Genomic DNA, 15,922 nt, shown 5'->3' with positions numbered 1-15,922 from the left:
CTTCCCCGGGCGCCAGTCTGGGCAGAGTCTTCCAGGGCACCTCCACCCTGCTTCATGCCTGGCACCACAAGGCCTCAGCTGCTCCCTGCCCCATCCGCTAGCCACACTGCCCTTGTGTGAGGAACGGGCGCGCAGCTGAGGCTTTCCCCGTGTGGACACACACGTGTGCATCACGCACCCTGTGCCCAAGGGATGCCTGAGGGCAACTGGCTCTAGCACTGCTTGTGGGGCTCCTCCAGGGCAACGTAAGGCACCACAACAGGCCAAGAGTCGCTGGGCCAATATTCCAACTTTGGCTTGAACGATGGCATCTCATAGCTGACGTCGAAGTAGATGACCAGTGGGCAGCAGTAGAGGAGGGACATGGCTATCAGCACATGCCTGGCAAGGAAACCAAAAAGACATGTGTTGGACAGTGGTAACTCCATCTGCTTCTCCTGCACCTCATAGCGGTGTGCAGCTGGCGTTGTCACCGTGAGGCTAGAGCCCAGGGGTACAGCACAGCAGGCAAAGGTCCCGGTCCTGTGATGCGCGAGGGTGGCCGGGAGCGTGTGCCCTGCAGGGTTTGTGCCTATGGGGAAATCCTAGAAGAGCTCTGTGAGCTGGGGCAATTCCTTGTGCAGAGGGGATGGGGTGATATAGGGGACTTAAGCCCCAAACCAAACCACTCATTCCACCTTGCCTGGCCTAGCCCAGCAGTGCTGGGTATCTGTCCCAGTCATCCCAGTGATCTGTGAGGATGAATCTGAGAACACACGCTGTGTGCAGCGCTTACAGCCACGCTTGGCCAGGCACTGAGATGTCTTGCCCAAGCAAATCCCCGTCTTTCAGTTTGGCTATTAAAATAACTCCAAGAACACTTCACTTCGTGCAGCTTCCCGGGAGCAGATGCAGCCCTTTGAAAGCAAGCTGCTTACCTGGAGGGACTTTTAGAACAATTTCACTTGCAAAACACTGTTTGGCTGGTGTGGAGGAGATAAGGGATATTAAGCAGTGATTAGAACCAAATCCTTGGGCTGGGAGCAGGGTGAGGAGCAGCCTCAATAGCGACAGGGGAAAAGGGGAGAGGGTTGGGCAGAGATGCGGCTGCTCCCTGGTTGAGTATCTCATCCCTGTTGCCATTTCTCCTTATCTGTGGCCCTTCAGCCCCTGAAATGTTTGGGCTGGGGTTCCTGCCTCCACGCTGGAGCCCTTACCAGAAGCTGTGGAAGTAGGGGAAGTTGATGGCCTGCCAGAGCCCACAGAGCCACCTGTCGCTTATCCAGCTGCTGATGGCCAGCACCCACCACAGGACCATGACTGCGGCCATCCGGTGAACCCTTTTGTCATTGCACCTGGAAGACACAGTGAGGGAGAGGAAGCGGAGTCGGAAGGAAAGTGGGTTTTAAAGATGGCTGGTTTCTGTCTGCAAATGCTAATGCAACAGGGCAAAACCCAGTGGGTTTCTTCTGGAGAGTATTCATCAGACCACAAGAACTGGAGAAGTGTGGCTCTGTAGAGAGGGTTTCTGACTTTCTGTGGTGAGGATGGTGCTAGGAGATGCCAAGACACTCCTGTCTTTCTCCCCAGATCCTGGTGGGTTCTCCCAACCCCACACTGGTTCCCAAATCCCTCCCAAGGGGAAGAGCTGCAGAGACGGCAGCTGGGTAGGAGATGATACACTCGTCCCATGGGTTGTCCCCATTCTGCGTGGCACCTGGGCCATCTGGCCTTCTTGTACCCACAGTCCTGCCTGTGCCTCTTCCTGGTCCCTCCCAGGCTGCCCCGATTCTTTGCAGAGCTGATAGTCCAACACGTGGCTGATGAAGACTTGGGCTTGATTCGCTGTTGTGCACAGAGTCACCTCCACGTGTGAGCCTGCCAGGAGCATGTAATGGACCTGCAGATAAACCCTCTGAGCCCCCTCCTTACTTTTTCAGCTCGCGCCATGTCAGGTACAGCAGGTGGAAGGCGATGCAGTTGAGCACGTAGGCATTGAAGGCTGGTTTGATGAAGGACATCAAGGTACTGATGACGGTGGTGACACCAGTCAGCCAGTAGAATTGCTTCCTAAAGGGAGTTGGGAGTGAGTATCAGTGCCCCCGGGGTTCACGGTATGGAAGGATAAGGATGGGAGAGGTCCTGCTCATTGCCTGAGAGAGGAAACCCTTCTCCAGCACCTCCAATCTGCACAGGGCTGACCTCAGCCTCTGCAGCAGTCCTGGCAGGAAGGCTGAGATATCTGTTTATATCTGTGTTTTGCCCCAAGCTCCCCTGTTAGGCCATGACTGAGTGGGGAACACAGCCCAGAAGGTAACTTGTGCACTATCGTGGTGATGCCAGACCAGAGAGGGACATCCAGAGGCCAAGGCATCTGGAGTTTTGCACAGGGAAGGGCTGCACAGAGGGAGTCCCAGCAGTGGCGGGCAGGGGCTTGAGCGGAGCAAACATGCAGATGTGGGCTGACTGAACAACAATAGGGCTCAGAGGGGCCTTTCACATGCAAATCCCTTGCCAAGTCCCTTCCCCTCTTCCCCGACCATGTCTCCACAGTGAACTCCTGGTGACCTCCTCTTTGGCATGGGAAGAGCAGACTTGGAGCAGGCCTTTTCAAGACTTGGAACGGGGATGGCTCAGAGGGCTCCAGCGAGCCAGGATGGGACCATCCTTTGAGCAAAGCCCTGCTGGGTTCCTCTTTCCGCTGATCCATGCTCACCCAGCATCCCCATCCTTTCTGCTGAGTTCCTCTAGCCCAGCCAGCCCTCCTGCAAGCAACCTTGGAAATGTGGGCTGTTAACTTGGACCGGTTTGTCCTATGGGAAACCTCATCAGCCTTCAGGGAAAGCTCTTTGTGGATAGCAGGGGATGCTGTAACAGTCTGACAGCATGGGTAATTGAATGTCAGTGCTCAGAAACGTTTAATTTCCTAATTAATTTTGAAATTCTCCATGCAAAGATTCCTCTGCAGCTTTGCAAAGGCAAAGAGCTCCAGTCAACAGGAGTCCAGCACAGCCCTTCCCTGACTCTTCCTCTGTCAGCACGTCCACCACTGAGTGATGGAGGGTCTGGTCCCAAAGCAAACTGCAGTCACCTCAATGCTGACCCCTTGCAGGGGAGCTGGCTGGGGGTTGGGGGGGGCTCTGTGGATCACATGTATCAATGTCAATGTCCCATCCCTCCCCTCAGAGCCTGCAAACCCTCTGAGTCGTACCTGCTCTTGATGCACCTGGGGAAGTAAATCCTTGGGTACCAAAAGGAATATGCCACAGCCAGCGTCCAGAGGATGGAGAGCTCATCCAAGAGTTGTCCCACATAGCTCAGGGTCATGTGAAAGTACGTGGAGAAGATACCTGCAAGGAGCAAGGACAGCTCGTGTCACCAAAGCTTCGTCCTTGCACAAGCCTGTCTGGCCTGGGAAGTTCTTGGGCGCCATTTCTAAAGACACACCGTTCCTGAAGAGCAGGGCATGGACCTTGGCATTAATGGAGGCCTGAGTGAGTTAGTCCACACAGCACCACGGGGGTTTACTGGGCTGGAAGCTGTGCATCCAGAGCCAGCAGGAACCACGAGCTGCAGGGCTTCAAACAGACATGGCTGTTCACTTTCCCACCCCAGCTTGCCCTTGTGCTTTGGCCACTAAGAACCAACCTCCAGAGGTATCAGAAATGAACAGTCAGGTGCTCTGGCAATCTGTCTGGTCTTTTCACAACCTTGGCACCCACCTACACAGAGGAGCAAGCCAGAGACGATGTACATGGGCAAGGCACGCTGCTGACGGTACTGCCGGTTCAGGTAGAGCAGGGCAGGAGAAAGGACAAAGAAGCTCACATTGCTGATCTGAAACACAAGAGGCACATTCAGCTTGTTGCATGATCTTGGGCAAGTCCCGTCCCACCACGTGCCTCAGTATCTCCATGTGTGAAGAGGATACTGATCTCTAGTGGAAAGCATTGTGTGGAAGCAGGTATTACTCTTGGCACAGGGAGAAGGCAGAGGCGTTTCTCGAGAAGCGAGGCTGGAACTGGAAGGACAGCTATTGCTGTGACAGCAGTGGCTGCAGACATCTGGGCTCTCACTGCAGGTACCTCTGGGGCCAGCAAGCCCAGGGTGTGCTGGTGTGGCCCTTCGGGGTGATGGTTTATCTTCAGCTGCCCGGTGTCTTCAAGCAAGCTGCCAAAGCTCTTCTGTTTGCAGCCATCTCCCTCTTCTGTCAACCCAGACCTGCCAGAAACTCCCTGGATGGCTTCTGCCCCTTTTGGCCAGCAGCCACCCCCCTGCGAGGGGCTGGGTGGGTGTGAGGAGCTAGGCCACCACAGCAAGCCACAGTCAGGAGTGAGGGTGCAGTGGAGAGCAGCAGGATAAGCTGGATATTAGTAAATGGGAACAGGCAGGATTGAGGTGACATCCTGTAGTGTCATGTGCAAAACCACCTGGCCTGCGGGGGGGAGGTATTCTGGACACTAGTAATTACATGAAGTCATAAACCTCCTTTCAGCATACCTAGCAAATGAATGCAGTGAAATGACTCTGCCCTGATTTCCAGCTCCACAAAATTGCTGCATTGACAGACTTTGATTTGTCTGGGGAGGAGGGGATGGTACTGGGGCTCAGCCCGTTGCTGCTGCCTGGGCTGGTTGAAAGCGCCAGTGCTTCAGGGAACGGCAGATGCTGATGGGCAAAATGTGGGAGCTGGGGAGGAGCAGCAAGTGCCCAAAGCCTGGCCCTGTCTGCTGGATCAGGCCTGCTCCACCCTGCAGCTACAGGGGAAGGAAGTTTGAAATAATCCCTACCCTCTACAGGTTCTTACCCTGGCTTTTTCACCTGATTTTGTGAACTCAGTAAAGGGATATCACAGGGAAGTACAGCCTCCTCAAGGAAAATCTTTCTTGCTCATGAAAGGTTGGGACTGTGGTGCTACGTTCTACCTGCCAGACAGCTCTCTGGGGTGTTAGAAGAGCAGGGCAGAGCCATCTGCTAAAATGCCATTTGGCACAACACCAGGGGGACTTTTATCTCACCCTGACAATCCTTTTCCTTTCATCTTCCAGCTAGATACTGACCCAGACCCCAGGCCTGGAATCTGACCTCCACAGCTGGAGTCTCACCCCTCAGCAGCCCTTACATGCACCAGGTAAACTGTAAAATCGATGCTTGGCTTGTGATGTCCCGTGGGATCTAAGTTTATGGTAACAGGGCTGCAAATCACAGGGATGTTGTCATATATGTGAAACACACCCTCTCGTATTCCAGAGGGAAACACAATTCACACTTAATGTAAGGTCTCTATTCCCTTTAACACCTGGAGATTAATCTTGAATTTCACCAAGGCTTTCATGAAGCAAGTTGATGCTCCCATTAACAACAATTCTCAGGCCAAGTGGAGTGGTTTTCTATAGGTGCCTAGAGCCAAATCCAGGCATGTTCCCGTTCCAGCTATGAAAAGAGAAGTGCTGGTCCCACTTGCACACTGAGGTCAAACTGTTCGGAAATGATCGAGAAACCAAACGGCGTGTTAAAATAGCAACTGTGTTGCAAATGTTTCTTTTCCGGTGAAATGGTTAAAGAGGCTTTTGGAAGACAAGCAGGGATAGCAAGAAGAGAGAAAATGTTTGCAGAAGAGGCAGCGGTATGCAAGTGCCAGCATGCACGTCCAAGTGAGGAAACGCGGGAGTTTGAGATTGCGCATAGAGAGGTCTGAGTCCCTGCTGCAGTGGGCATTGCAACAGTGCCATTAATTACATAACAGCAATGTTATCACTTCATTAATTCAGTGTGAGATGTGCAAGATCAGATATCAGAGGGGAGGGATTATCAGGGGAACCGTGCCATTAGGGTTGAAAAGATGGAGTGATTCCTTACAGAGCAGCCAAACTCAGAGCTTAGGGGAGAACCACCACACAACTGCATCTGTGGGGACATGGGATCTTCATCACTCATCGGATCCAAGCCCTGAGTTGTAAGTGCTCTCTTATATCTTCCCTCTAGGATGTGGCAAGCTCCATCTGAAACGTGGTTAGGAGGGTTTTGCTTCCAGTATTCCCATTAGGAAGTTTCTCTAGAGTCTCTCCTCACACTGACCCCCCCCAGCATGGCTTCTACTTATACCTACCTGGGCCGTACTGGGCACGAGGCACCAGCTCCCTCTGCCCAGGATGCCAGGGAGATAAGAGAGTGGTGATGGAGCCGAGGTGTGATTTGACCTGTGAGAGTGACTCAGCCCTGTGGTTTTCCACTGTGTGAGCTCACAGCAATGTCCCACTTCCTAACAAGTGTGAGTTATTGCTCCAGGTGCCTAAGCCGAGCCCGCCTGCATTGGCATTTGCTTCTTTCACTAGGAAAAAAGCAAAACTGGGAGCAGCAACATGGCTCTAATCCTGGTGCATTAGCAGGATCATGGGAAAGGCCCCAGGCAGGACTTCTGCAACTCAGCACTTTGCAGCCTGAGATGGAGGGAGAGAACTGCAGAGAACCTGTTTGCATCTCCGTCCGCGACAGAGTGAGAAGAAGCCCCTGGTACGGATTGGGACGGGAGATGCTGGTTTGCAGAGCTCTGCCTGGCTCTGTGAGCACGGCAACGGTGCAATAGCAGCCAAGGCGTGTGCTGGTCCTTACTCAAGGCAGGCATTTTCCCCAGTGAAAGGAGATTTCTGCAAGACTCATTGGAGTGCTTTCATTCACTTAAAGGCCAGCGAAACAGCTTTAGCTGACAGAAGAGCCCACAGGGCCAAAGAGAGAAGTGAATACCTCAGAGGATCTCCAGACCTGCAGAGCAAGTTCCTAATAGCCAGGCCTGTGTAGCAGAAGATGAGGCTGCATGTCCTGACATCCCAATGTCATACCAGTGCTTTGGGGCAGGAAACAGCTGTTTGTTTAGTGTTTGCAGAGTGCCGGGCAGGGAGCTGCCATACTCCTGCAGGCGACTTTCTGGGCAGACAGGAGAGCGATGCCTCTGCGATGCCGCGGGGTTACTGAGCCCGTGTGAAGGGCCGGGGCACACGCCACGGCTCTGACACGCTCTGAAAGTGAGTGCTTCTCTGGGCGTATCTAGGTAGTTTGCACCTGCAGTTGAGCTTATCTCCACCAATCGATGAAGCATCCGGGAGCTCTGGATATATGGCAGTGTCAGAGCTCCTGCTGCTTTGCTGGAGAGACTGCTCAGGATTTGGGTGTCATTACCAGCATCCTGGATCAGTCATTTCAGGAAAGAGATGAGGGTAGAAAGACAAGTCCCTGACTGATGACCCTCATGTAGCACAATACAGTTCTCCTACAAACAGCCAGAAGACAATAAATTTCTGGGTCACTGAGTCACTATAAATAGTTAGTGCTTTGTGGCTGAACTGCCTCCAATCATGAGCCACCGTGTATTATTAGGTACTTAAAGATACTGTTTACATTCTTTTCTCATACCCTTGGTGCTTATTTCTAATAAAAAGCATCCAACCCAAGCAGACCCGAGAGAGAATGTGGCTGGCACAGAGGAATTCTCAGCAGCACATTGCTGCTGCTGGCACAAAACTACCCTGCTTGAGCCCCGGGCAGTGTTGGGAAGAAGGCAGTGAAGAGGATGCTCCACTAGGAGCTGATTTAGTGCGGGAGGCTTGGGTGGGAGCTGGCTGGATTCCCAGCTACTCTACAGCTCTGGCAAAGTGACACTGAAGTCAATATTGATATAATTATCTCAGGGCAGGCCAGTGAGATAAGGCCCATAAACCTTGCCACAGGGAGGATGCAATCTGAATATGGGGAACAAATGAATGGAGGAGAGGAGATCCAGGCTGTTAGAATCACACCTGAGACAGTGCCCTGAGCCCCAGCTGGATGTGGAACATGCTGCCAGGCAGCAGGGATAGCTAGGGATGGATCTCAGTCTGCTCTGATTTCTGTAGTCCCCCCTTTAGGGCACATCGCAAGGAGCCTGATCCTGTGGGAGAGCCCAGAGTGTGAAGAGGGCTCCCCTGGTGCTGCTGCAAGGGGTGAGGGCCAGGCAGTGCCAGCCAGCGTGTGCAAGCTGATGAAGAGGTGATGCCCACGTCAGTGATGCTCCCACCCACTTTTGGTTACAAGGTCTGGCCCTGAGCACGGTGCAGCCTTTGGGACTGTTGTCAGATGCTCAGACAGCAGCAGTTTTTAGGAGGGTTTGCTCTTTTGTCTCCCCTTGTTTGGACAGGAGGTCGCATGCCAGCCCTGATGCAGGCAGCTGTCAAGGCAGGTTTAGACCTCTGCTGCTTCCTCTAGACAGGAATCACACCTGAAGACAGAAACCGCAGAGGAGGTTCCCTCTGCCTGCACAGACACTCGGCTGAGCTCTGTGGGCTGGTAAAAGCGAGCCTGGGGAGAAGGAGATCAGTACAGGGACCAAAAAATGCTCTTTCTCTGCTGGGAAATATGTGCCTTGTGTTGCCATAGAGAGATGAACAAGGGCTAGTTTAATCGATGGAAAAAATCCTGCAGGGTTAGCTCTGCCCACATCTCTCTGTGTTCCTTGGTATCCCACTAGTTTGCATCTGTGTGGAAACATGCATCGGAGAAGTTTTCATCTCCTGGAAGAAAGCTGTGTCTGAGTCCTACTCAGTGAAAATTCATCCCAACAAAGCCCAGTGCCCTGAAGGTGGTGTAGTATGGAAACACGGGAGATGGCTGTGGCTAGTAGGGACCTCAGTCCAAAACGAGGCACCTGGGTAAGATTTGCAGGAATAGCTACATAACTTAGAAGCCTGTACCACAAAACAACCTAGGCAGCTAAGAGTTAATGTTTTATGGGAATTAGAGGGCCTAAGATAGTTATGCATCCGGCCACGCCAAGTGATGTCTAGCAGTGTGCTGCAGAGAGGTTAGACACACAGGGTTCTTGGAGAGCTCCTGAGAGACTTCTTGGTGTGTTACGGACCCTGAGCCACTTTGACAATCTGGGTGTAAATGAGGATCCTTGTGAAAACGGGGTCTCACCTCCAAAGACACATTTGACAAATGCTGCCTAGGTACTAATCTAGGAGGCGAGGCAAATTTATCTCCCAGAAAGAATTCTTCTTAAAAACATAACTTTCAGACTTTCTGTTCTTTGTGGAAATCAGCCCCTCTCCAGTATTGCCAGTGACACTCCAAAACAGAGGCTTCTGGCACCTCCAGCTACATCTGAAATGCTGATATAAGTGATTTTTGTACCTCCTTGCTAGCTCTGCCTCACTGCAGCTCTGAGCCCATCCGACGGGGATGCGGTGCCAGTAAACAGGCAACAGCACAACACATTCAGGTGGTTGCCAGAGGGAAGCAGGATTTGGTCTGGACTGGTGGATCTTTATTTGTTAATTGTCTCAAAGAGAAGTGACTATATATAGCCTGAGCATCCCTCCTTTGAGACCCTGGTTGGGCAATTAGAGCTGGGGAGCCGCGGGACTCTGGTGAGGGGATTATTGTTATTATAGGCAATTTATTAAAAGCAGGAAATGCTTTAGAAAAAGAGGAAGAGACATTTCCATGAGAACAAGAACTTCTAGTGTTAGACCGTAATTGCTAAAAGTTGTAAACAAGGCCTTTGGAAGGTTGTAAATCCGCATGCCTCACACCCCTGCTAGCCTGTAATTGCACTGAGGTAGAAGGACATGCTGGCAGAGGCTGGTTATCTACCGAGTCCTCTGCTGAGGATCCTACGGATGCTTCCAGCCATGCTTAAGCCAGGAGGCTGCATTCAAGGAACTGGCACTGGATGGAGCCTGAATTTTATAAAGGATCATAGGAGGTGAAACTGGCTCATGCATCAGCTTTCCTCTGCCTTGAGTTCTGGATTCCCAACCTGCCCAACATGGTTCATGCAAGTGCTGTCTCTCATTTTGCCACTCCTGTACATTTAGCTGGAATATATGAGCCCTGTGTGGGACTTACCCCAGTTGGCAGGAGAGCTGCAGGACTGGTATAACAGGATCTCACAAATCTGGGCTAAGGAGCACTGCCAGAGTTTTCTCACTGGGAACTCATCCCCACACGTGCCAGAAGTACCCCTGACCCCAGCTCGTTTTGTGAGCAACTGGCTGTTGTAAGAAATGACAGTCCCATGATTTACCTGAAGCTCAGACAATGTTCCCCGTAGCAGCACCCTCCAACACCAGGAAGTTTAAAGGAGTGAGCAGGAGGAGAGAAAACAAGGTTGTCCCATCTCATCTCCCAAAAGCAGCTCCCGGGTGCCTGGAGCCGGCTGCCTTCGCGCCCCAGCCTGCCCTGCGATGCGCCCGCACTCACAGTGTTGTAGTACTCCGCGATGACCGTCGAGCGCTCAAAGTTGCCTTCACACCAGTCGACTTCGGCGCTCTGGTAGGAAAATATGCTCGGCATTGCTGGGCCACCTTTGCAAAAAGGGAGAGGAGCGGGTTAGTTTTGCAGGCGGGGAAGGAGTGTGCTGCACAGACGGAGGGAAAGGGGAGAAGAGCACTCTGCCTGCCTGCCCCTCGCACACACGTTGCACCAGCCCGCTCGAGCACAGCATCCTTACCCTGCTACAAAAGACTCATCCTCTTCCCAGCACACATCATATTGCAGAATATTTCCGCTTCTCTCCCCACGATGCAGGAGTGACAAATCACCCTAGGAAATGTTCTGGAACTCTGAGCCTGGGAATGGTCGCCACAGCCCCCCCCCATGACTTTAACATCTCTCATCAGGGGTTGGCGCTGCCACACGATGCTTCCCCGTTTCGGCCCTGTCCTGTCACCCTGTCTTCTCCCTTCTCTTCACTTTCTTTATGACTCAGAGCTTTCTGCCAAGAGGACTTCCCTGTACTCTGTGGGATGTGAGCTACCTTTTGGGAGTGGACAACTCTACAGGGTTTATTGCTCATTTGCTCTGTTCTCCTTGGTCATTTCTCAGCATCTTCCTGAGGGCTGGAGCTCACCTTATGCAAGTTCAGCCCTGGAGCACCGGCACAGACCCTGGGTATTACTGGAGTCCTGGGAGTGCAGAGCAAAGGCACTGGGAGGGGTCTCTTTGCTGGCAGTGATTTCACTTTGTATGCGCTCCCATCCAAACCCGTCCTGGTATCCCAGCGAAAGGTGTCAAAGCTTCACACCTCGAGTGGGCTTTCCACTGCCACATCCCTCAGCCTGACCTCTGGCAGCTGCAAAAGCTTCTGTTACAAGTGGGATTCTAAAAAAAAATCTAACCTTTTGCCTGTTTTTCTTCCTCATGCTAAAGACTTTCCTATCCTCAGTGTGAGCATCATTTCTCAGCCCTCTTTTATTCATTTGAAAAAGTAGAAGTTCTGATCAAGTTTCCTATTTGGCACGTTTTGTTTCAAATCTTTGAGACTTTGAAGCTATTTTAGAAGCTGATAGATGGCTGTCAACCTTAGAGGTGTTTGGAAGCACCATCCAAACCCTAGCAGCTGGGTATTTGGTACACAAGAGCCACAGAAATTCCCTGGAGCTGAGCAGCTAAGTCCCTGGATGCAGTGTTGAACTAACCTGTCCGGCTGTGCTTGCCTAGCTCTGCAGAATGAGCAGGTACCGGGGTGACACCAAGCACTTCAGTAGCATCTCTGAGCTCCCAAGGCACTGGTGGAAAACAGAGCTTTCTTTTCTTTGAAAATCTTTTCAGCTTTGGGTCTAGCGCAGGGAAGGGAAGTTTATCTGCAAACCACTCATCAGTTGATCATGTTCTTGCGGAGAAACAGTCAAGTCCCTGTTGACACCGGTGTCAGCTGAGCAACACCGCCGAGTTCAACAGTTAGTGTAGGTGTGCAGTGGTGTGAAGCTACCACAGCTTCCTCTGCTTCTCTTCCCAAGAAGAAGTTCAAAGGGAGAAAACACGGGAGTGTAACACTAATACAAACAAGCTCTTCTGTAACCTCCTGCTCCAACCAGATAAACTGACTTGTGGATAAACCTCCACCATTCTTTTACAATTGCAAGTTAACGATGCCCTCTCTTTAATCCAGGCTGACTGCATCCCCAGAGCAGGTGAGATCACAGCTACAGAAGAAAAATAAAATAGATGGCAGGCAGATTGGTTTGAGGTCTGCCTCTTCGTGATCTTGGGTTTCCATGTGCTCATTCACACCACAGTGACTCTCTCCTGATCCCCGGTGCTCTGCATTATGCTTTTACAGCAGTGCAAGTGGTTGCATATGGTAGAAAAAGAATCAGACCCAAGCTGGTAAATCCTTTCTCCTAGCTGAACAGATGTCAGTTGAGAGATGGTGAAGGGATGGAGGAGACACAAGACAGAAGAAGAAGAAGGGAAGAGAAGAATCGAAGCAGCAACCAGAGTGCCCAGTGTGCTGGCTTGCTGCTCGCTGCTCGCCCAGCCTGGCTTACCTGTGTTCCCTTGAGACAGACCAGCACTGCTTCCACACGGCGAGGCGAAGGGTCGGGAGCTCCAAGGTTTCTAGCAAAGCTGGAGCAGTAACCTGCCCTGCCGCTCTAGCTCTGAAGGAGTGCCCACGGTGTGAGCTCACCGGGAGCAGCCGCCAGGAAATACCCTTGCTCCGTCTCTAGGGAAAGCGTTGGGATGAGACAAGAGCCATGCGCACCCTCCAGGCAACCCTTCCAGTCCCCCAAAGGAAACATATTGGCTGGAGGGTTTATATCTGTGCACCCAAATGGGCAGGGGCAGAGAGGGAGGGCAGAGAAGCATGAGCTGGAAAGATTGGAAAAGCGGGTAGAAATGCAGTCTGAAATCATCAGTGTGCCCCTAGGCAGGTTACCTGCGCACGCGCACACACCCCAATCCTAACCCTGTTTTTCCCAGGGGAGGGACTGATCCATACAGCCTCCCTTACAGAGCTGCTTAAAGACCAACAAAGCAGTTTCCACCAAAAAACACGCGGCAAGCTGCTGCTGCCTCGTTTTTGAGCCACTTTTCAAATTATCCCCAACTACTGTTTTATTATTAAAAATAATTTTATTATAAAAATAAATCACACTTCTAGTTAGCTAATTTTGTTATTTAGTTAAAGAATTGGCTGAATAGGACACTTTAGGGTGACTGCTTTGCAAGGATTTTCCTCCTGAACCCCATTCAGGATGTCAAGAAAATTGGCAGCAATCAAACTTTTCCCAAAAAGCAACATTTTTTCCTCTATGTAGGGTTGGGAAAAGAAGAAATACATTGCTTTCTTAAACATAAAAGCTTATTGTTTGGACAGCTCTTCCTTTTGGAGCAGAGGAGACACCACGTTCAGCATCACAGGGCAGGGTCAGACCAAGATCCAAGGTGTCCCTGTCCCTGTTCCATGTGCTCCCTGAAGAGCAGGGATCAAACAGCAGCTTCTGCTGCGACACTTCAGCTTTGCCCTGGGGACTGGCTCTTTGGGAAGCTTAGCCATTTATTTTGATACTTCTATGAAAAGAAGTGTACCCGGGAGACCTGAGCTGTGCAACACCTCCTAAAGATGCCTCACAAATCCACATGCATTTTGAAACGAGAGGGTAATTAACCACTGAAGCAGCTTATACTACAACATGGTGGAGCCTCCATTACATGCAGCTCAGTCAAGGCTGGGTGTCTTTCTAGGACAGACAATGCAGCTTGAAGCAGAAGATCAGAGGCGATCCCCGGTGAGCTGCTCTCACCCCGTGGGTGGCCGCACTGCGGCGTACACGCTGAGGAATTCTGGGGGGAATTTGCTTCTTATTCACTTACAACTCCTGAATGGACTGTGCGAGGAGGAGACTGAGTTCTCATGGCGAAAGAAGGTGCCCGGTTCCCCAGGGGATCTCGGTGAGAAGCAAGTGGTGATGCCCATCCCACTGCGAGGGGAGGCAGGTGAGGTACAGTGTCAGCCAGGGAAGGTGGCAGAGGTGGGTTTGAAAATAAGACAGATCATTGCCCAGATACGAGATGCCTGGCCTGTATGAACATCTTTGAAAAGAATGAGCTTTTTCACCCCAAAACCTCTGGCATCCTTGGCATGAGCAAAGCACCCAAGCATCACTGATACATCCTGTGCCACACGGTGAATAAATTACTAGGGAGGATGTCACGAATCTGCATCTTCCCTGATTCATCAATAAGTAGCATTCAGGTCATAAAGAGAGGCTGATTTCCTGGTGAGTCCTCCTGCCCAGCTCCTCCTAATGGTTACATCCTCCTGCCTGTGGTCAGAAGGGCCTGGGATGCTGAGGATGCTGACATGGGAGTGGGCCAGGGAGATGGAGGTGCCCAGGGGTGAAGCTTTCTGGGCCTCATGTGAGAGTTACACAGAGAGATTCCCCTAATCCTCCCTGTATCTGAGACTTCTTTCTCTCAGAGCTTCACCCAAAGTCCTCACCTCCTCGCTAAGACTTGCTGCCTCCTCTCCAGCTTTCTTCTAACAGGTGACATCTCGGCTTGCTCAGATGTGTCTCTTCTGCACCAGGATCTGCCAGGAAACCTCATGGATGAGTTTTGCTCCTCATCCTGTCCCCTTAGCTGTTACATTCCGGCTCCCTGGGACTGAAGCCGTCTTACAAGACCCCACATCCCAGGCAACGTCCCAGGCCTTGTGATGTGGGACATGCTTTAATCTGGAGAGCCTCCTCCTGGCTCCTCTCTCTCTCTGTCACCCCTTGGTCAGGCAGCAGGGTCCGGGGGTGTTGCACAGAGCCAGCTGAAGGCAGGCAGTGGAAGGGGCAGGGGCTTTCACAGGAGCCAAGCCTGCAGCCTCGAGGCCCAGCTGCAAGTCTTCTGCAAGCCTTTTCTAACTGTGTACTCACAGGCTGTGGTGAGGAAGCAGTTCTGCTGCTGCTGCCACCAAAACAGGGAAGTGGGGACTCTGGCACGCAAGTCTGGGGGAATCCAGTTGCTTAACCTGAGGCTGGTCCTACCTGCCTTGTGCACCTTGGATGGACGCTTCTACCTGAGCTGCTGCTGACGAGGGATTTTTTTAAAAAGCCCATTTGGAGAAGCTGTGGCTCAGAGGCACGTGTCTTTTATTGCCTTGGCTGGTGTGGAGCTGTGACTGTGGGCAGAGGGGCAGTAACAAACAGCCAGGGCAGGGAGGATGAGGTGGGAGTGCTGGCATCCCGCATCCCACATCCCTCCTGCTGTTTGCTCAGCAAGCGTGAGTCAGAGCCCTGGGGTGGAAGGAGACGAAATGACTTTGCTCCCTTCTCACAGCAAGGCAGTGGGTGAGTTGGGAAGGGAACCCAGACATTCTGGCTCACCAGTGCCCTGCTGCATCGCTCTGCCTGTGTCCAGGAAGGCCCTGAAGCAGCCTGGGCAGGCTCCGTCCTGCTGCTTTTGGTACATGACTTTAGCTCCAAGGCTGCAATTTCATGCTTCCAGGTATAAAAACACAGGCAGGTGACCTGGGAGCCTTGCTAATGCTGAACAGTTAGATAATCCCCATCATTCATGGCTCCACAGGGCAGGAATCGTGTCCTCTGCTTGGTTTGGAAGCTGTTTAGCAAATTGCGGTCTGGAAGAAATAATAACAGCAGCAGGAGACATGCTAAAGCTGGATGTGCTTTACACAGCCAGATGAAAGCATTTGTCTCCATTGCTGCTGCATAGCCTACCGGGAGCAATGTACCCGTTCTTATTCACATCTGCAGAGCTCTAAATGTCTGTGTTTCTCCCCCAGGTAGGGCAGGGGCTCCAGGCAACCAAAAAGCATCAGTAGCAACAGCAAAGACAGATAACACCCCACGCGAGGTGTGGCTTTAAAGATTCAAATGTCTGAAACACCTGCTCTTTACAACATCGTGGCCCCGGTACTTGTGCAAGTCAGCCTCCAGAGGAGCAGACACAAGCTGTGTCAGATCCCAGAGGCTTGGTCTCAGGGTCCAAGAGAAATTCCCCACCAATCCATCATCATTGAGCAATCAGGCAGGCACTCTATTATCCTTACTGCAGGCAGGATGCCATACCAGTTAACCCAATAGTCTTTGCCAATCTGACCACCTCGTGCTTGTTTTGAAATACAGACAGGTTTAAAACAAATGCCTTAATTGCTAATCGTAACAGCAATAAC

At 51.8% G+C, this 15,922-nt stretch overlaps 1 protein-coding gene across 1 annotated transcript; it reads right to left on the bottom strand.

Moving 5' to 3' along the window:
* Positions 1 to 212: 212 nt before the first annotated feature.
* On the bottom strand, positions 213 to 10,308 carry ACER1 (alkaline ceramidase 1). The gene is made up of 6 exons (XM_074851646.1): positions 10,216 to 10,308; positions 3,702 to 3,816; positions 3,191 to 3,329; positions 1,912 to 2,049; positions 1,197 to 1,334; positions 213 to 381 (listed from the first exon to the last, which is right to left on the bottom strand). Exons 1-6 carry the CDS (start codon positions 10,306 to 10,308, stop codon positions 213 to 215), a joined length of 792 nt encoding a protein of 263 aa, XP_074707747.1.
* Positions 10,309 to 15,922: the final 5,614 nt, after the last annotated feature.

Source organism: Strix uralensis, chromosome 27 (assembly GCF_047716275.1).
Source record: "Strix uralensis isolate ZFMK-TIS-50842 chromosome 27, bStrUra1, whole genome shotgun sequence".
NCBI classification, from domain to species: domain Eukaryota; kingdom Metazoa; phylum Chordata; class Aves; order Strigiformes; family Strigidae; genus Strix; species Strix uralensis.
Note: the sequence above shows the minus strand (reverse complement) of the source record. Positions and strands in the feature narration are given on the sequence as shown.

Excerpts from the sequence above, each read along its gene's own strand:
- ACER1 (XM_074851646.1), bottom strand. The coding sequence starts at position 10,308 with ATGCCGAGCATATTTTCCTACCAGAGCGCCGAAGTCGACTGGTGTGAA. Across the intron at positions 2,050-3,190 it reads CCCAGGTGCATCAAGAGCAG|GAAGCAATTCTACTGGCTGA; the intron begins GTACGACTCAGA and ends AACTCCCTTTAG. Across the intron at positions 382-1,196 it reads CCCTACTTCCACAGCTTCTG|GCATGTGCTGATAGCCATGT; the intron begins GTAAGGGCTCCA and ends TTTCCTTGCCAG.